At 43.1% G+C, this 21,654-nt stretch overlaps 1 protein-coding gene across 1 annotated transcript in view; it reads left to right on the top strand.

Moving 5' to 3' along the window:
• Positions 1-21,654, top strand: part of LOC126414003 (innexin inx7) — a 149,171-nt gene that overhangs the window by 122,097 nt on the left and 5,420 nt on the right. The window contains exon 2 of the mRNA XM_050083311.1: positions 2,720-2,971. Within this exon, the coding sequence (XP_049939268.1) occupies positions 2,720-2,971 (252 nt within the window). The remainder of the gene's footprint in view (positions 1-2,719; positions 2,972-21,654) is intronic.

Consider the following 21,654-nt stretch of genomic DNA (forward strand, 5'->3'; position numbering starts at 1 on the left):
CAGTGCATTCTAGCTAACATTGACAAAATTTGTAGGTGAACAATAGCGCTTTTAATATAAAAATTTTCTGTTTGTGATACTACGATATATTGTAAAAAGAACTGTCACTGAATAAAACGGATCAGAGACCCAGAGGAGGGCCACTACATCTGCAAAGGAAACATCGGTTTCATTCAGTCACAGTTATTTTTACAATCTGGCGCGACACTATATACAGGAAACTTACGTTAACTGATTCTCGTCATGGAAGCACACGGAATTATATAAGGTGCTTTATTAATTCTAAGATGTTCGTATTTTGTAATTATGGTTGTTTGTGATCTGTACGTAATGAAAGAAACTGAAAACTGTCTATCACTCAACCACGATATTATTGCACACAGCCGTTATCGAAAATATTCGGTGACGTTACTGTTAACAAGTACAGTGGGGACTAAGGAAAACAAATCACACTGTCAAGTCTTTCAGGTCAGCTGTGCGTATACTATCAGCCACGATTATGCTCTGGCTCATGAGAAGCCCTACGCCCAGGTGCAACAATATTGTGGTCCACTATGAGTTCTTGCCTTACATTTTTGAATGGACTATTTGTATCATGATAGGTATTGAGTCATTTCACTAATTAACGGTAAAACAATTGTGTAGAACCATTTTTGGATGTTCCTAAATATTTCTTTCCTTGGCCTTTACAGTAAGAGAAACACACTGTTCTCCATTCCTATACTTGTTATCATCTACAAAAGGGACAGTATGCACAGTTTTTGATAATGCAAGTGGTAATTGTTTATGTGTATTAGAAATAACGAACGATTCAGTGGAACCATTTAATATACCAATTATTTAAAATTAAGAGTATTTACTGCTATTTCTTCGATATGGAACTGATACACAATGTCTCATGTTATTCAGTTGAGACGAAAACCACGAAGCTACTGTGTCTACTATTCCATAATATTTTAGCTTATTCAAGAGAATATAATTTTTCACACATTCAAAATCCTTAGCTAATTAACGAAATATTTCCAATGGTAATAATTTCTGATTAACTGACTTCGTTATATTATCTCTTCTCCTTGATGATACGTGGCTACGCATCCCGATAATAAACATATGGCCCTCAGTGTTTTGTACATTTGCGTGTATGGTGATGTGTCTGTTAGTACCCCTTACATGAAAATATGTTTAAGATTATTCTCAATTATTCCATAGCCACGAAGACCTTTCTACTTTCATTCTGTGGAAGCGACACTAGTATACTCCTTTTTTCTGGATGTGTATTACGTCTTCTTGTATTTTCGACATGTTCTACGTCCTTGAGGACCTCCTCACTACGTATCTGTGGAACAAGAAATATGTTGTCGGCTTGTAATGAAACCTTCATATCTCATAAGGTGAGATACGAGGCTTTATACCTGATAACTCAATAAAAGTATTTATTTTATGTATTTTTTTAGATGTAAGGTTTTCATTCTAAGCCTATGATATCTAATCTTATCCCAAGAGGAATACGAACTCTTCAGTTAACAGCTGTTTGAAATCTAAATGATTTGCACGTAGACTTTTTAAAAAAATTTTTAAGTATTTATTATTTCTGCTGTACATGGTCTTCTGGGAATTGCTGGCACAAATGAGATTGCTTGTTGTCTTATCTTCCTTTTAGTAAACTGATTTGGCAACACCGTATATAATGGCGTTTTGGGAAATTGCCACTGTAAAAAGTAGACAATGAGAAGGACACAGAGAGTGTAGATGAATAGCTGACAGCTTGTTCCATAAAATTTCGGGCGCGCAGCAGCATAAATTCAGCTTCTTCTTCTAATATTTCGGCTGAATTTCGTCCAGCCATGTTCAGAGTGATCCGAGGTGACTACCGCTGGGTGGATACTCGGGTGAAAAAGGACGGAGTAAATGCTGGAGCGTTAGTCACCTCGGCTCATTCTGAACATGGCTGGACGGTGTTCAGCCGAAATATTAGAAGAAAAAGCTGAATTTATGCGGTTGCAAGCCCGAAATTTTATGGAACAATCTTTACTCCGCGAAAACATGACGATGCACAGCTGACAGCTTATATGTTATTAACGTCTCACAGCAGGCTACACAATTTTTTCTACATTGGACTCAAATATAACATTTCCATCTATAAACTTTATTTTTTTTATTTAGATATTGAGCAATGCAGCATATGGAGAAGGTTGATTCGTATCTTAAAGACTGTAGCTTGGTGTGGGTTTTGACAAGGGCTGTTCTGTATTAAACTGCCTGGAAGATTTCAAATGTTTGCTGGACTGGGACTCAACCCGAAATGTTGCCTTCCGTGGCCTATGCTCTTACACCCTAAGTTATCTAGATATGACTCAAGACACACCTTAACAGCTTTACTTCTTTCAGACCCTCTCTCCTGCTACACAAACGTCATAAAAGTCCCCCTGTATCCCTCGCAGGACCAACACTCCTGAAGGAAACGATATTGCGAACAAATGGCATTGCCAGTGCCTACGGCATTGTTCCCACAAGTAAAACTGTGATATAAACAAAGCAGAGAAAGCAGTTAGTGAGTCGTGCCCGGATAGCTCGCTCGATAAGAGCACTATCCGTGAGTGTCATGGTCCCGGGTTCGAATCCCAGTCCGGCATACAATTTAAATCCGTCAGGAAATTCTCTAAAACACCGCACCTTCCACTGCAAAGTGAATGATAAATTCATTTTTGTCTCCTTGCAGAAGAAGATACCGTCCCGAAAGGCACGGGAAGAGAACATAGCTGTGGTGAGGAAGGCGTTCCTGGAGCGTCTGCACCTGAACCGGCCGTGGGCGATGTGGATGGTGCTCTGCGAAGTGCTCAACGCGGTCAACTTGGTGGCGCAGTTCGCGCTCACCAACGCCTTCCTGGGTGGGCAGTTCTTCTCGCTCGGGCCTAAGGTCGTCGAGACCAGTGGCGATGACGCTGACATCCTAGACATCGTATTTCCCAAGGTACGCTCTAGACATAGCGCCCCTTCAGCGTAAAGCAACTAACAGCAGAGTGGATGATTGTCACTGATAGTTATAAACACGCTGATGAGCCAAAACGTTATTTATGTATCGAACCATATATACTCCTGGAAATTGAAATAAGAACACCTTGAATTCATTGTCCCAGGAAGGGGAAACTTTATTGACATACTCCTGGGGTCAGATACATCACATGATCACACTGACAGAACCACAGGCACATAGACACAGGCAACAGAGCATGCACAATGTCGGCACTAGTACATTGTATATCCACCTTTCGCAGCAATGCAGGCTGCTATTCTCCCATGGAGACGATCGTAGAGATGCTGGATGTAGTCCTGTGGAACGGCTTTCCATGCCATTTCCACCTGGCGCCTCAGTTGGACCAGCGTTCGTGCTGGACGTGCAGACCGCGTGAGACGACGCTTCATCCAGTCCCAAACATGCTCAATGGGGGACAGATCCGGAGATCTTGCTGGCCAGGGTAGTTGACGTACACCTTCTAGAGCACGTTGGGTGGCACGGGATACATGCGGACGTGCATTGTCCTGTTGGAACAGCAAGTTCCCTTGCCGGTCTAGGAATGGTAGAACGATGGGTTCGATGACGGTTTGGATGTACCGTGCACTATTCAGTGTCCCCTCGACGATCACCAGTGGTGTACGGCCAGTGTAGGAGATCGCTCCCCACACCATGATGCCGGGTGTTGGCCCTGTGTGCCTCGGTCGTATGCAGTCCTGATTGTGGCGCTCACCTGCACGGCGCCAAACACGCATACGACCATCATTGGCACCAAGGCAGAAGCGACTCTCATCGCTGAAGACGACACGTCTCCATTCGTCCCTCCATTCACGCCTGTCGCGACACCACTGGAGGCGGGCTGCACGATGTTGGGGCGTGAGCGGAAGACGGCCTAACGGTGTGCGGGACCGTAGCCCAGCTTCATGGAGACGGTTGCGAATGGTCCTCGCCGATACCCCAGGAGCAACAGTGTCCCTAATTTGCTGGGAAGTGGCGGTGCGGTCCCCTACGGCACTGCGTAGGATCCTACGGTCTTGGCGTGCATCCGTGTGTCGCTGCGGTCCGGTTCAGGTCGACGGGCACGTGCACCTTCCGCCGACCACTGGCGACAACATCGATGTACTGTGGAGACCTCACGCCCCACGTGTTGAGCAATTCGGCGGTACGTCCACCCGGCCTCCCGCATGCCCACTATACGCCCTCGCTCAAAGTCCGTCAACTGCACATACGGTTCACGTCCACGCTGTCGCGGAATGCTACCAATGTTAAAGACTTTTTTTTTTCACTTGCCGCCCTGATTTTACGACCCACCACCTAAGTGCTTAAGGTGGGTCTATTTTGACCACTTGGCCGCTACGACCGGTGTGCGGACACTGATGTAGTTGATGAAACTCACACCAGTTCCCGCATCCGGTCGCACCGTTGCCCGTGTCCCGCCACGTGGAGGCGGGTCTGTGCTTTCTTTTTTTTTTTTTTCTTTACTTTGGCAGCTTTCCCAAAACCGATTTAACAAAAATTTTACAAAAATTAATTTTGAATTGGAAGAAGGAAATACAAGGAATAGTTTAGTCTGAAGAGGAGAAAAGACGATAGGAAAGGAAGAGATGATAGTCCCACCACCGTAGGGGACTGAGGATGAGCGCCTTGGGATTTATCTTCAAGCCTCTGATCCTCAGTCCCCTAACCTTAGCCTAGGAAGTTCTATTCTATTCTAGTTGTGGCGTTTGATATCTCTATTTATGTTCTATCTGGTTACTTATACAGGTTTAGAGTGCCGTGGTAGCTGATGGCAATTGCGACGGTGCGCCGACACTGTTTATGTCTAATTTTATACATTAATCTATTGTCAGTTTTAGGTCTACTTATGTAAGTCTATTGCATGTCAGTTGTTTTATATTGAGACTTAGTTTAGTTCTTCCACACTATGGTGTCTGTCTGGGTGCTGCATATAGGTTTATTGTCTGTGTGGTCTTCTGTTCCTGTACTCTTTGTGGCATTCGTCAGAAATTTTGTCTGTTAGTGCGTTCAGTATGTCCCAAAGTTCAGGTGTTCTGATCGCGTCGTATATGTGTTCCTCTGTCTGTAAGTGTTGTATCCCAGGTGTGTTCCTGTGCTGTCTGTATTTCCCGCAGAATAGGATTGTGTGTTCGGGGGTTCCCATACCTCCACATGTACACGTTGATGTGTCTCTAAGACTCACGCGATTTAAGTGCGTGGGATAAGGTCCGTGGCCAGTCAAGAAATGCACCATGCCGCGGCTAGGATCGGCATGTTTCATTCTTAATCTTTCCGTTATGTTCGGAAAAAATGTATAGACTCTCCGTCCCTTATCACTTGTGCCCCATTCCTGTTGCCATGTGTCGATTTTCCATTTTTTGAGGTCCCGCTTATTGTTCAGCGGGGAACCAGTCAATATGTTGACCTGGTCTAGTCTACCCATCTTTAACCAGTACAGAGCGGCCCGATATTTGATTGTGATATCTATCGGGAAGATTCCTAGCACGACACACAGTGCTTCAACTGATGTAGTGCCGAAGGCTCCCGATAGTCGCAGAAGGACGCTTCTCTGCCCTCGCCTAACCGCTGTTCTGTTTGTGGCGAGGTTGAGTCTGTGCGCCCATGTACTGGCCGCAAAGCTTAGCACTGATTCGAAGAGTGCGCAGTGGTAAGTTCGTGTGACTGACAGAGGAAGTCTGTATTGTCCTGAATTAATCCTTGCCAGTTTATGTAGTAATTTTTCTGCCTTGTTTGTTGTTATTCTGATATGTTCATGGAAGTTCAGCTTCTCATCTATGTATACGCCCAAGTAGCGGGTTACCGTCATTCTCTTTATGTTGTTGTTCTGTATTTTAATAGATGGATTGCGTCTGAGTTGCCCTTTGAGCAGTGTGTATGTTGTTTTGTTGCCCGCTATCTTGAGTTTGTTTGTGTTGCACCATTGTGTTATTGTCTGCAGTGTGCCACTCGCCTTCTCCTCTAGCTGGGCTCTTGTATTTGCTGAGATGACCACCAGTAGGTCATCTGCATAGGCGACAGCACCGTCTGTCCTCATATCCTCCTCCAGCAGTTGCAGGAGAGGTTCAAAAATTATGTCCCAGAAGATGGGTCCACAGATCGATCCCTGCGGACATCCCTTGGTAATTTTCCTTATTACCTTCCGGTTGCCCACGCGCCATTCCACTATTCTGTCTCTGCAGTAATCTAAAAAACTGTTGTATAGGGCTGCGGGTACTTCCATCTGGCGTAACCTCAGAAACAGTGCTGGCCACCACAGGTTGTCAAATGCTCCTGCGATGTCTATCATGATTGCCAAGGAGTATGTTTTATCTGTGTTTTGTGTAATTTCTAAAGCTCTGTTTATTGCATCATCGATGCTTTTCCCTTTCCGAAATCCAAACTGGTGGGGATTCATTCCAAGTAGGGTTCTGTGAGCCTGCAAGCGGTCACACAGTAGCCTCTCTTGGATTTTTGCCATGGTGTTTATGAGGCATATTGGTCTGTAGGATTTCGGATCTGATTGGTCTCTGTCTGATGATTTTCGTATGATGACTGTATTTGAGGTTTTCCAGACTGTCGGTACACGTCCTAGCCTTAAGGCGTCGTTTAGTAGTTCTGTTAAGTATGGGGTGATCTGTGGTGCTAGCCTCTTAAGCACTTCTGCATGGATCCTGTCGGGTCCAGGTGCTTTTTTATTCTTTAGCTCTCTTATCGCTACCGCAACTTCCTCGTGCGCAAAGGGACAGGTGACGGCGTCGGTGTTATACTGTTCATGAAGTTCTTGTCTGAGTGTGATCTGTTCCTGTGTGTCTGAGTCTGTGGCATCTTCCGGGAGGAGTTTGTTCAGCAGATATTGTGCTGTGTTTCTCCATCCCACTGTCATTGTGCCGTCTTCCTGCCGTAGCGTGCTTAATGCCAATGGGGTCTTTATTTTTTCTGTCAGGATCTTGTATTGTTCCCCCCAGATATTCTGTTGTGTGTGTGTGGTCAAGTAGCTCTCCCAATGTTGTTTCCGGGTCCGAAATAATGTCTTTTTGAAGAGTTCTTTGGCTTCCCTATATGCAGCTAGTCTTAGTAGTTTGTCTCTTTGTATCCATGTCCTCTGGTATAGTTTTCGTTTCCTTGTCATGTCACGTTTGAGTCTGGTTAATTCGTCTGACCATGGTGTTTCCCGTTGTTTGCTGTGTGTGTGCGTAGGTATTGCTGTTTCTTGTGCTATTTGGATGATTTGTGTCAGTTTGTGTGCTCTGTAGTCCACGCTTCCCTGTATGTTGTATATATTCTCATTTTGAACAATTTGTTGTAGTCTGTCCCAATTCGCTCTTTTAAAGTTGAAGTGTGTTGTATTGTGTGTGGTGCGATAATTGTTTGTTGTGAGACTTATTTCTATTATGTTGTGATCACTTGTGGTCAGAGAGTCGTGTATGGTCCATCTTTGCAGTCGTCCTAATGTTCTGTCATTCGCCAGAGTAATATCGATTTTGGTGGCAGATCCGCCTGGACCTCTGTATGTAGGTGTAGGTCCGTCTTCATTTATAATATGTAGTTGTGTCTCCTGTATGACGTCGTTGACTTTCCGTCCTCTGTCGTCCGTTCTGTCCGAGTGCCATAGTGTGGATTTAGCGTTGATATCTGCACATATAATTAGGTTCTTATTTCTAGAGTATTCAGCAATGTCTTGTATCATATGTAGGTATGGCTCTATGTCGTCACTGTACTGTGCGTATAGTGATGAGACCACCCATGTGTCTCGACCCTTAGTTATTTCTGCTGTGGCCAGGTGACTGTTACATAGCTGTTAAAGACTGCGATGGAGCTCCGTATGACACGGCAAACTGGCTGACACTGACGGCGGCGGTGCACAAATGCTGCGCAGCTAGCGCCATTCGACGGCCAACACCGCGGTTGCTAGTGTGTCCACTGTGCCGTGCGTGTGATCATTGCTTGTACAGCCCTCTCGCAGTGTCCGGAGCAAGTATGGTGGGTCTGACACACCGGTGTCAATGTGTTCTTTTTTCCATTTCCAGGAGTGTATATATACAGGGTGATTCATGAAGATGTGCAAATATATTAATATGTTATTCTACAAGTAAAACTAAAGAAAAAAGATCATATAAACATAGGTCCGCAAATGTTTAGTTACGGAATTATGGCTAATAAAAGATTTTGCCTGAAATTTAGGAACATCGCTAATATGAAGCCATCGCAAAACTGTAAGAGGTGTAAGTAAAGCACGATTTCCATTTATTTTATTGTTATTGGTCTGATGGATCAAATAAAACATGTCCCAGACGTGTATCTGCAGTAGTTTTCCAGAAGTGATTATGAACGCTAGGTAGAGAACCTGTCTCCCGTAACATTCGAAATACTTCACTAATGGTTCGTGCATTCGGAATCCTCCTAGTTGGATAACGTACGCGATATTCACAATCTGCTGCCATAAATAAACGCCATATCGGCGTATTCCTCTGTCGTAAATTTAAAAGGCGTCCCAATTTCATAAACGATCTACAAACTACAACAGTTACTATGCGGTTTCGTTTAAATAAACTGTTGTTGTTACACTGTGTGATCAAAAGTATTCGGACGCTCCCAAAAACATACGTTTTTCTTATTATATGCATAATGCTGCCACCTACTGCCAGATACTACATATCAGCGACCTCAGTAGTCATTAGACAACGTGAGAGAGCAATGGCTCAAATGGTTCAAATGGCTCTGAGCACTATGGGACTTAACTTCTGAGGTCATCAGTCCCCTAGAACTTAGAACTACTTAAACCGAACTAACCTAAGGACATCACACACATCCATGCCCGAGGCAGGATTCGAACCTGCGACCGTAGCGGTCGCGCGGTTCCAGACTGTAGCGCCTAGAACCGCTCGGCCACATCGGCCGGCGTGAGAGAGCACAATGGGGAGCTCCGCGGAACTCACGGACTTCGAACGTGGCCAGGTGACTGGGTGTCATTTGTGTCATACGTCTGCATTCGAGATTTACACACTCCTAAACATCCCTAGGTCCACTGTTTCCTATGTGATGGTGAAGTGGAAACGTGAAGGGACACCTACCGCACAAAAGCGTACAGGCCGACCTCGTCTGTTGACTGACGGAGACCGCTAACATTTGAAGAGGGTCGTAATGTGTAATAGGCAGACATCTATCCAGACTATCACACAGGAATTCCAAACTGTTTCAGGATCCACTACAAGTACTATGACAGTAAGGCGGGAGGTTAGAAAACTTGTATTTCATGGTCGAGAGGTTGCTCATAAGTCCCACATCACGCCGGTAAATAAACGACACCTCGCTTGGTGTAAGGAGCGTAAACATTGGACTATTGAACAGTAAAAAAAGTTGTGTGGAGTGACAAATCATGGTACACAATGTGGCGATCCGATATCGAATGCCCTGTGAATGCCATCTGCCAGCATGTGTAGTGCCAACAGTAAAATTCGGAGGTGATGATGTTATGGTTTGGTGGTGTTTTTCATGGAGGGGGTTTGCACCTCTTGTTGTTTTGCTTGGCACTGTCACAGAACAGGCCTACATTGATGTTTTAAGCACCTTCTTGCTTCCAACTGTTGAAGAGCAATTAGGGGATGGCGATTGCATCTATCAATACGATCGAGCACTACCTGCTCATGATGCACGGCCTGTGGAGGCGTGGTCACACGACAATAACATCCCTGTAATGGACTGGCCTGCCCAGAGTCCTGACCTGAATCCTATAGAACACCTTTGGGATGTTTTGGAACGCCGACTTCGTGCCAGGCTTCACCGACTGTCATCGGTACGTCTCCTCAGTGCAGTACTCCGCGAAGAATGGGCTGCCATTCCCCAAGAAACCTTCCAGCACCTGATTGAACGTATGCCTGCGAGAGTGGAAGCTGTCATGAATGCTAAGGGTGGGCCAACACCATATTGATTTCCAGCTTTACCGATGGAGGGCGCCACGAACTTGTAAGTCATTTTCAGCCAGATGCCGGATACTTCTGACCAAATTGTGTATGTTCTTTCACTGAACAATATAGAAAACTAACTCGTTTCAAGGTTAGCCTAACCAAAATTGTTTCCTTTTTTATTTGTGAACGTATCATTGATAAGATTGTTCTAAATTAATTATTCAACAAACCTGCATCTGACTGCGTCTGTGAACTTGTTTCTTGCACTCCTCCATTTTGCCAGAAATGCATCATGTATTTGACTCAGCAATCCAGTTTAAGAGAATAATGCCGTTTGCGCAATGGCATTAAGATGGTACTGGAGAATTAACTTTTGGCCCTGATGTTTACTTAATAAAATTATATCTTGACTTGAATAATGCTAGTTGCGCAATCGCATAAAATTATTTATTTGAAATAATGTTAGTTATACCAAAATCGATTTCAAACTATGAACTGCACATATATATTGCACAGAGGCCTCATTTTCTTTACGTTCTTTCATTGGTGGGTAACTTTACTTTACTACTCATTTTCATATTCGACACAAGCCAGGGATGTGGATTATGATTCAGGCTGTTAGATTTAAACACAATATTGATCTTAATATATATATTGTTAAAATTTTAAGTCATACACAAAACCCACTATTTCCAACATTTTTGTAGCACGGATAACTGTTACAAAAAACTTTACAAAACGCTTACCGTGTCGAACCTTGGACATACAAATCCTAGGTCTGAACATTATCTAACAAAAACCATTTTGAAATCATTATATATCTTCTCTCATTTACGTGCTGAAGTTTGGCAACTACCGACTTTATTTTCTGGAGCTACCCTGATCAGACCTTAGCACATACCTTTCAACGTGTCCGTATACTTTTGACCAAATAGTGTATGTTCTTTCACTGAACAGTATAGAAAACTAACTCGTTTCAAGGTTAGGAAACGACTGAAATAACTCACTAGGGGTTGCCAACAGTGACATAAAAGATTCTACAATCTTAATGGAAAGTAAACAAAATAAATGGAACTCGTGCTTTACTTTAAGCTGGTAGTTTTGCGATGGCTTCATATTAGCGAAGTTGTTGAATTACAGGCAAAATATTTTACTAGCCGTAATTCCGTAACCAAACCATTGCGGACCTATGTTTATATGAACTTTTTTCTTTAGTTTTACTTGCAGAATAACATATTAAAATATTTGCATATCTTCGTGAATCACTCTGTATATACACAAAATTTGTGGACATATGCGCACAATAAAAAACTCGTACAATTTCTGATACATCTCCAGATCTAGTTTCCCGATTCATTCCACTGAGGATGAGAGCTCTTAGTGACTCGCAACAAACTTCGCACTTAATTTTTTCTCCTACACTGTCCACAAAATGGCGAAAGGAGAAAAGTTCATCGTTTGCTAAATTTGCCCTGTACGTGCAGTAATATGGCAGCATCAGGCATGACGTTTTAAATTATTACTTCTTTATCAGAATGTTTTGCCCACAGGATGCATTATACCACTGAATTTACTTGCAAAGTCAAGTACTTGTACGACGCATAGTTCTGGAGATATGACATCATAAACACTGACACGCGTGAGAAACTAGGTTTTCTGAAGACGGTGCTCAGACCACCCAGACTATATTAATCCATTCTTTGGTAATGAGAGCACTTAGGGACTTCCAACAAATGTAATTTCAATCTTTTTCTAAACGTTCTCGCTTATATGTTTCATGCAAAATATTTAACGTATTATCTCAATTGTAATCATAAATTTCAAGCTGCCACATATAGGCAACAGCCTTGCCGCAGTGGATACAACGGTTCCCGTCAGATCACCGAAGTTAAGCGCTGTCGGGCGGAGCCAGCACTTGGATGGGTGACTATCCAGGCTGTCGTGCCTTGTTGCCATTTTTCGGAATGAACTCAGCCTCGTGATGCCAATTGAGGAGCTGCTCGACCAAATAGTAGTGGCTCCGGTCAAAGAAAGCCATCATAACGACCGGGAGAGCGGTGTGCTGATCACACGCCCCTCCTGTCCGCATCCTCATTGAGGATGACACGGCGGTCGGATGGTCTCGGTGGGCCACAAGTGGCCTGATGACGGAGAGCTATGTCACATATAGATGGTCGATTCTTTAAAGAATCGGTGGTTTACTGGTTATAATCTAAGCTGGCCTTGTTATTATTTCCAGCACATCTCCATTTTGTGCCTTATCTTCTCATTTAATTTGTAACATTCTTCTGTAGCAACAATTTTTATTAACCTCAATTTATTTTTTTCTTGTTTTTCTTTAGTCCATATTGCACTTTCATGCAGTGCTTCTGATGCAGACATTCAGAACATCTTGCTCAGTCCCAGATCAGTATTTCATACCATTAAAACTCTTTTGTTCAAGAACACATTCTCCTGATACATTCTACTTCCGATACCCTTCCTGTTTTATTCGTCCTCCGCAATCTTTTTCTCACATGTTTTTCTTTCTTTTCTTCTGTTACCATCCAATTTTGATGGAAGACTATTTGTTGTTCTCCTTTCTATAGTTTTCCATGCCAACTGTCTATCAGCATACTGGCTTCATTTATAAATATAAAGTATACGGCGCCAAGTGACTGCTGAGTCGCCAACTGTTCCACTCTATTCCAGAGACACATAGGGTTGCTCATTGCAATCAGTACTTGCTTGTGTTGGGTAGAGGCAAAAATGGGAGCTTGAGTCCTGAAACGAGTAGCTCTGGATAACAATACTTATATTTGTTTATTATATGCTAAATGTTATAACCATCAACTTCAAAACTGATAACTCTATTTCATAAAATGGATAATGTTAAAACAGCTTGTAATTTTAGATTTTATAAACCTGAAAAGTGCCTTAAATATGGGAAAGTCTGTGAAGGATCTGGGCATTCTACAGATGAGTCTTTTACCAAAACACTTATTTCGCATTCACATTTTTTTTTCTTCACCGATTGACAACCAAATTGTCAACTTCCAATCTAACGTTGACTTAGGGCTAAGCTACAAGTTAGTCGGTCACTACAAATAACATTTAGGAAAGTATCACTATGACACTGTAGCACTAATTTTCCTGCTTACACTGTTTCCTCGACGTAGCACAGCACGCTAAAGTGCCTGAAAAGGCATTTTGGAGTAGTTTCGTCAACGTGGGGTCGGACAGAATCTTTCTCCGCTATAGTGGTAGATAAACTTGTGACATACCACAGTATGTAACTTTCTAAAGTGTGTACCACACGCAGTGAAAACACTGATAACAGTTGAAAACTGGCGCAACTGGATACATACGAGTAAGCGACAGTAAACGATCATCACCAGCTTATCATGCTGCTACTACTACGTCAGCCAGCAGCAGAGGAATTTTTTTGCCGAAGCAGAGATACTCTGTGTTAGCGAGTACCAGGTAAGCCTCTGGGCCAGAGACACACTTGCCTTACTTTATTTTCTTCTGGAAAGTTGGTCAATCATTGATGTGAACATCCGTTGCCGGAAAGTCAGACAGACTTGTTTCCTGAACGAGAGACGGAAGATTGGTTTCGGTTGCGCCAGATGGGCTGTGTTGCAAGCCCTGGAGATGGTAACAAAAATCATAGTTCTTGTTCATTTTTCGAAAGACCTTCAGCCTACTCCTTATTTAGGAGAAGAGAGTGTTTCCTACCGATACAGACCTATTACTGCTAAAGACTTGTCGTTAAAGAACTTAATGGCAGGCATGCAGGGCTATGTTGTGAAACTATTAGTCACTGCCTGACGAAAAAAGTGAATCCCTAGAAGACAAAGTTGGACTTCAATGTAACTTCGTACGCATACACATCATCGACGGATATGAAAATGGTTAAAGAGTGCCAGTTCTGTGTGACGGGTGGAACAGCCACAAGGGTGCATTAGAGTTTGTTCGTATTTAGAATTGTTATCACGACATCTAGGGGATATAGGGGGAATGAACAGCGTCAGATGTTGAGTGATCGCTGTGAGGGACATGGAGATGCTGCGTACTCGTGCGAGACAGCGTTATCAGCACCTGACGGCGATTGAAAGGGGCCTCGTTGTTTGTCTCCATTTGGTCGTCTGGTCGAATCATGCGGTGCCAAGATTTGTGGAGCATTCGGATGTGACAGTGCCCCAGCGTTGGACTGCATGGAAACGTTAGGGCAGCTATAATCATCGTCAAGTTTCCAGTCGACAGTGTTTGCCGCCGCGAGGAAGCACCGCCGTATTGAATACCAAGCATATCGTAACCCCCTCTCATCTGATTTTGCTACGGACTACCTGATACATTCAGTGTCATACTGCACCACTGATCGGAGCCAAGTACGTAATTGCCGTCCCATGTACTGGCTCGCTAACACCACAACGCAGATAGCTGTGTTTGGGGTGGTCCTGTGATCAGGAAGGATGAACTGCTGCTGGCAAATGGCGTCGCGTTGTATCCTGCACTAGCCCAAATGACTATCTGCAACGACTATGGCGACAGTCTGGGAAGAGATTCCGTTCTTCCACTGTTTTGGAGAAGCACAGTGGTGTTACTCCTGACGTCTCGGTGTAAGGAGCAATCGGATTTGTCTTCACATCACTGCTGGTAGTGATAGAGGAAACTCTGACGGCACAGCGGTACATCACAGACATCCTGCATCCTCACGTGCTACCATTCATGTGATAATATTATTATTTATTTTTTAATAAAACGTTGCTTATCTGCACGTGTCCATGAACTATCAGCGTGACGCTGAGCAACTCCCATGACCATCAAGTTCCTCAGAAATGGTTCAAATGGCTCTGAGCACTATGGGACTTAACTTCTGTGGTCATCAGTCCCCTAGAACTTAGAACTACTTAAACCTAACTAACCTAAGGACATCACACCCATCCATACCCGAGGCAGGATTCGAACCTGCGACCGTAGCAGTCGCGCGGTTCCGGACTGAGCGCCTTAACCGCGAGACCACCGCGGCCGGCAGTTCCTCAGATCTGTCCCTGATAGGGACCAGTGATAGGCGACCGTTTTTCATCAAAAGTGCCGCATATCATAGTAAAACTCAATAAAATTGATAAACCCATCTCTTCTAAACCTATTCCCATCAAAAAAATGGAAGTATTGATCAGTTAGCGTCACTGACTGCCATATAAACCCACAAAATTCCTGTATTAATTTCTTCTGGAGGAGTGCTTAAATGGGTAGTTGAGAGTCCTATAGAATGCATGTTGAGCGAAGAAGCCTCGCAGAGCAGAGATGGACGGGCCAATGTCAAGGCATTATTCCTAAGGGGTTACAGTTCCTTTTCAAAGTGCACGTGCCTCCACCGCCGAGGGAGACACCAGTGGGAAGCTTCTAGGACCAGTGCACTGGGTGTGAGCAGACGCCACCCGGACAGATAGCGTTTGTGCTTCCTCAGACGTCAATAGTGTTGCATCCTATGTGACGGGAGGCTGCTGAGTACTAAAAGACTGTTTTAACAGGGTCATGGGCGCATTGCGACTTTTATACGCAACCTAATACCGAAACGACGTGCAGAATTCAAAAGAGATGAGCCCTGCAAGAGTCCCATATTCTGAGATATGATGGCGATTGACAGTTTAGAACAGGGGATACCAAGATATCGGCTCCTTCCAGAAAGCTACAGACCCATCTTCTTACTAACAGGCCTCAGCAAAATTCTGACCCCTCAGCAAATTCCTAACCGAAAACAATATTCTCATGCCTGAGCAGTTTGGCTTCCGTCCTGAGCACTCCACCATCCTGCAATACCTACGCATGGCTGCGCACATCTATTTGGCCAGAGTAAAGAGAGAATCAACAGTAACAGTATTCCTTGACATTGAGAAAGAGTTTGACCACGTCTGGCATGATGGCCTTATTTACAAACTTGATCAATTACGCTGCACAGAACATTTAAACTGAATCTTCGATTCTTTTCTTAAGAGACATCAGTTTGTAAGGGGTTCACCCAGATTTGTAATGTATTCAATTTTCCTGTGTAATCGATTGTAGATCTTTATCAATAACGTAAAGAATTTTCAGAATATAATTGTTTTTACCAGTCAAAAAGCCACGTGTAACCTTCCCATATAAATAAAAAAATATATGTATGTGTGTGACCTTCCCTAACAGCAAATAAAAAATAAAAGTAACTAAATTTGGATAATTAAATTCTGAGTATGAAAACTGATAAATCTTAACTCATGAAAAACTGATAAATTTTGGCATAAGAAGCATACGTTATGGCCCTGTGAAATCAATCTGAATCTTCCCGTGAGAAATAAACTGAAAATTCTTACACCGTGATGGTGTCGCCGGATAATTATGTCTATATATCTGCTCGTACATGGCACAGCTTAGTGCAATGCTGGCCTATCTACTAATACCGGATAACATTTGTCTGAGATCTGAATTACGAGAAAAACTGACTTTACTTAGTGACACAGCTGCACAGCTGGTCGTCTGATTGCTAAAGAACACATGACTATAACCTGACAAAAATTCTGGAATATTTTAATTTAGATAAATGACTGGTTAGGGACTGGCAGTGACTTAAGGGGAAATTATACTTTCATAGTTGACTGGTAAAAACAATTATATTCTGAAAATTATTTACGTTATTGATAAAGATCTACAATCCGTTACACAGGAAAATTGAATATATTATAAATATGGGTCGACTGGTGCTGACGAATCACAAAAGAAAATATTGAAACAAATTCATATTAACATCTCAGACAAGTTACTTTGCTACACGCATGTCAATAAAAATAATAAAATTTAGCTTAAAATAGATCGTTGACTTAATTACTCTGTTGATTTTTCATTATATTAACAATTATTCATTTATCATCATCATCTCATTCCATGGTGTCATTTAGCTCTGCGGCTGATCACAATTATTATTCAGTTCCATATAATAAAATTTTACAATTTGTTCTGGACTGTGACTTTAACAGCTACGAACTACAAACTGCGCTGAACCAGCGACAGACTACACTTACACTGTAGCAACGAGCGACTGCAAATACCGCAGAGACTGCTCTGACCTGCGATTCTATTGCAGCTCTGTTTTAACAGGGGCAAAGATATTTTATGCACAGGCAGCTCCTGTTTATTGTCGTTGTAGCAAATCAGCAATACATCGAGATAACGTTTGCTCCAGCAGGGTGATGAACCTCTTACAAGTTTTTGATAAGAAATGGAACGCGATCCAGCCAGTCACGTCCGCCTGCGGCAGGAGAACTGTAAGGTTCAGGCTTAGGTCCTGTCCTGTATACCATCTACACCAACGACATACCCAACGACGTCGCTGGTAAAATAGCCTTACACGCCGATGATACAGTCATATAGAAGAGTACAAGCACCCTTTTATTCATTCAACGTAAACTGCAACAACACCTAGACCAGATCACGCAATGGTGTTATATGTGGAAGGTGAAAATTAATCCCACTAAATGCCAGGCCATACACTTAACTACAAAACTTAATCTTCGTAACTAGCTACTTACGATAGAAGGACGGGACTGCCCTGGCTTGACTCAATGGCATACCGGGGCCTCGAAATAGACAGGCTCCTCACATGGCGGAAATAAATTACAGAAACTACAAATAAAGGTTGTGCTCCCTTGTGTCGTTTGTATCCTCTCTTAAAGGGTGAAGGATTGACCATGGAATGCAAATTGCTCCTCTGGCAGCAGTCATCTTGTATGGCTCGGAAGTGTGGTCTTCGGCATAACGTACCATTCCGTAAACCTCTAACGTCTCCAGAACAAATCCTTCCACACCATCTCAGGTGCAGAGATATCCTAAACAAACACATAAGAGATCTATTAAACCAGCCCACTATCTACACAAACATTGAAGATAAATCAATAAAATTTTATGAAAAAAACAAAGTGTTGATATTTTAAATGCATTACAACCTGCATTGGTACTCCATGAACGAAACAATTTATTTTTTTTTTGCACCTTGTGTGTAACTTGAAGTCTACGGTAATTTGTAATAAATAGGGTTTCATAGTGTCCATTGTTTCATTTAATATTTAGATCAATTCCATACCGTTATCATTCTTGCGAGTTACAGCACCCACGTTTCATGTACGTTAGGGCAACTCCTATTTAATTCACTAAGTTGTCCATTGTTCGACACGTGTAATCAAATTCACGTGATCCTATGGGGAACGACCTGTTTATTGGTGAGGTCGCACGATACACGTCATTCTGATATCCACATGGGTATGTCGATTGCTCAGCCGTAACCTCACACCGGCTCGGACGTCAGCTTCTTTCTAGTTCCACTGCCCAGGACATCAGGGATCATCTGAAAACGTTGGAGGCCAGTTTGCCTCAGTAGGGGATACAATCAGAATCAGTGCGTGCATCCAGGCCACAGGCCAGAGGCGGCGCAACCGTATAATGACAAGCGGTTCCATACTGGTGAGTTACTCAAAATTTGATCCGATTTTGTAATCATTGCAATAATATCACATACGCTCTCAACCATTCTGCCGTTCCGGGAGCTTCAGTTTTTTAACAGGCAGTGTTCTTTGCTCCTCCCTCTAATTTGTTTCAATCCCCAGTTAAAAGCCTCGTCCTGGGCGTATTACGGTAGCTGAGTTTCGATTAGTTGGTTTTCGTGGGTCCCGTACTTGAATCCTAACGTTGTAACAGCCAGTTGGTAGTCGGCATGAGTTCTGGCTCCCCATATTCTTTCTTGATAGCCTCTTATGCACTTTCTCTGTGTGTGTTCAGTGCCTTTCGTTACTACAGTTAATGTGTGATTTTGTAACAATTGCAATTTCACTAACTCAATGTCACGTATCGTACGTCTTTAGTGTTTGGCGATATGTACAGTCAAACTGTACATAATTGGATACCTCTTTGCCTTTTATAACATGATTTACAATATAAATTGATTTATATTACATCGTTTAGCAGTTCCTTTAACCGAAGTGCATCCCATTGCTTATCTCCCTCATGGTCACAATCTCGGTTTTTGGTAACAGGATGAACTGTCAACATTACACAAACAAACTTGCAGTGGAAGGGGTAAGGTTGGCACTGTACTAGTCTACGAGATGCAGGACAGACAGAGCAAAGGTTATGTCCGTTGCACACAGTCACAGTTCTAATAAGAAAAACCAGCAGTTCCAGGGCATAATTCTGGCAGTAAATTCATCTTAAAATCAATTTTTTTCAAAGAATTTCGGTGCATTCTGCTAATGCTGTCAGAGAGCACGTAAGTTTCGTAATCCTATTTGCCAGAAGCGTCGCTCAGTGAAAAAGCGCTCGAAATAAGTGAACACATGTCTCTGCTTAGCAGTAGATAGGCGACCGTTTCAGAGAAAACGAAAGTGAAAGTTTTCGAGGTACTTTACATGCCTTTTAGCACTCAATTAGTTCAGCGTGCTCGAAACCAGATTATTGCTTTTCGTTCATTTTTCAAATTCTTTTTTAATGTGTCTAGGCTTGTCCGTGGAAGACTATACACAAATGTGTAAAACAATAAATGAATGAAAAAAATTGAATTTTTTTCAGTGAAATTCTTCTTTTTTATTTTGCCAGTAGTATTGGTGGTGTTCCGTGCTTGATCCCGAGAAATGGGTTTTGGTCGGCCAGCAGGTACACCTGTTTATTCCTGCAACCTGCGAGGAGGGTCTCGTATTCAATCGATTCTAACTGCCCAGGTAGTTTTGTTCTCTTGAAGGAATCACTAAGAGAAACACGACAGTCTCGAATTAGCTCTCAGAGCTAATAGACAGCAATGGATCACACACATGTATAATAAATATAGGTAACTTATTGTGAATCCCAGCTTAGTCTTACAATTAATAAAACTATTATAACACAGATAATAGAATGCCCTTGTAACCCCTAACTCGACAAGAAATATTCGTGTAGGATTGTTTTCAATGAAATTCCTGTTTAGTAACTCGTCAGTAATTCTGGTGGTGTTGCGTGCTTGTTCTCGAGAAGTGGGGTTTGGTCAGCCAGCAAGTACACCTGTTTATTCCTCCAGCCTGCAAGGAGTGTCCCGTATTCAGTCGGTTCTTAGCTGCCCAGCTGGTTTTGTCCTCTTGAGGGAATCAGTAAGGGAAAAACATCAGTCCCTAATTAGATCTCAAAGCAAATATACAGCGATGGATCAAGCACATATATTCAATATAATAAATGTAGGTAACTAATTATGACTCTCAATTGTAATTTTACATTTAACACAACGCCCTTGTATCCCCTAACTTGATGAGGAACATTCGTGTAGTAACCGTATAAGGGTAGATAAATGGAAAAGGAAAAAGGTAAGATAAAAACAATAATCTGGTTTCGAACACGAGGCAGTCCGCAACGCTAGCTGCTATGCAACCACTTCAGCTGAACTTAACAAATGCTAAAAAACACGCAAAGTAACTCTACTAATTTGACTGTCGTATTCTCAAAAACGGTTGAGTCTACGGATAACATGTGACACATTTTCGCTTATTTTGACCCCTCTTCCACTGAGCGAAGTTTCTGGGAAATGGGGTTATGCCACATGCCGTGTTCTCCTCGTGAGTTCAAGGCAGTTTGGGGTTTTAATTACATGTGTTTAAATTTTTTCTTATAGGCATGAGATTCATTTCAGTACAACTGAGGACAGTAATTTACGAGCAGTATGCTTGATACAAGTATCAGCAAGTTACCCTACCGTTTCTGGAAAATGAAACACCAAGAAGAAAACGCATGAATTCAATTAATTTAATACCACAGGTTAGGTGCACGACAAATAACAAATGATTACCTTTTCAAATCTGTACACGTTCTTTGGGCATTACTATTCAATATGTCGTGTTGCCACCATGCGCTGCAGTTAGAGCTGCTATACGCCGTGGCATTGAATCAATAAGGTTCTGAATCCGTTCCTGAGGGATTTCCCTCCACGCAGTTTGTATCCGAGCCCACAAATCCGTGACACCAGTTACTGGCTGACCGTGACGCACCAGGTGCCGACCAACCATATCCCAGACATGTTCGACGGGCGACATGTCTGGCGAACGTGCAGACTAGGGAAGCAATGGTACCCGTCACTCTTCGAAGAATGCCTGTACATTTCTCTCAATATGTTGCCGGGCATTGTCCTATTGAAATGTGGCCTGACGAGATGCTTGAAGCAGGGGGAGTACCTCAGGCACCGCAACCTCCGTTAGGTACCGGTTGCTGTTCAAAGTGCTCGCAATACGTACGAGGCGAGATCGTTTGTTGTAACCAATGGCGCCCCAAAGCATCACACCTGGTGTTTGTCCGCTATGCCGCTCCACAATGCAGCCCTCCAGGATGCACTCACCACGGTACCGCCGGACACGTATGCGGCTATCTCTGTAGGACATGTTGAAGCGGGACTCATCCGAAAAGATTACATGTTGCCACTCAGAACCCCAGTGACTGTGTTCACGTGCCCATTGGAGTCGGAGGAGCTTGTGGTTTCTGGAAGCCGACGTAATGGTATGCGTACAACCAGTTCAACCTGCAGCAGACGGCGAAGAACATTCGATGCAGACAAGGTCACACCTGTTGCAGTGCTCCAGCGACGAGCCAACACTATGGATGACGTTGTACGGACAGTAATGGCCAACCAGACAACATGCTCATCGCGTACTGTGGTCATGTTCCGTGGTCCAATTCCCGATCATCGACGCGTATGATCTTCCTCTATCCACTGCTTCC

Source organism: Schistocerca serialis, chromosome 1 (assembly GCF_023864345.2).
Source record: "Schistocerca serialis cubense isolate TAMUIC-IGC-003099 chromosome 1, iqSchSeri2.2, whole genome shotgun sequence".
Classification (NCBI taxonomy): Eukaryota; Metazoa; Arthropoda; class Insecta; order Orthoptera; family Acrididae; genus Schistocerca; species Schistocerca serialis.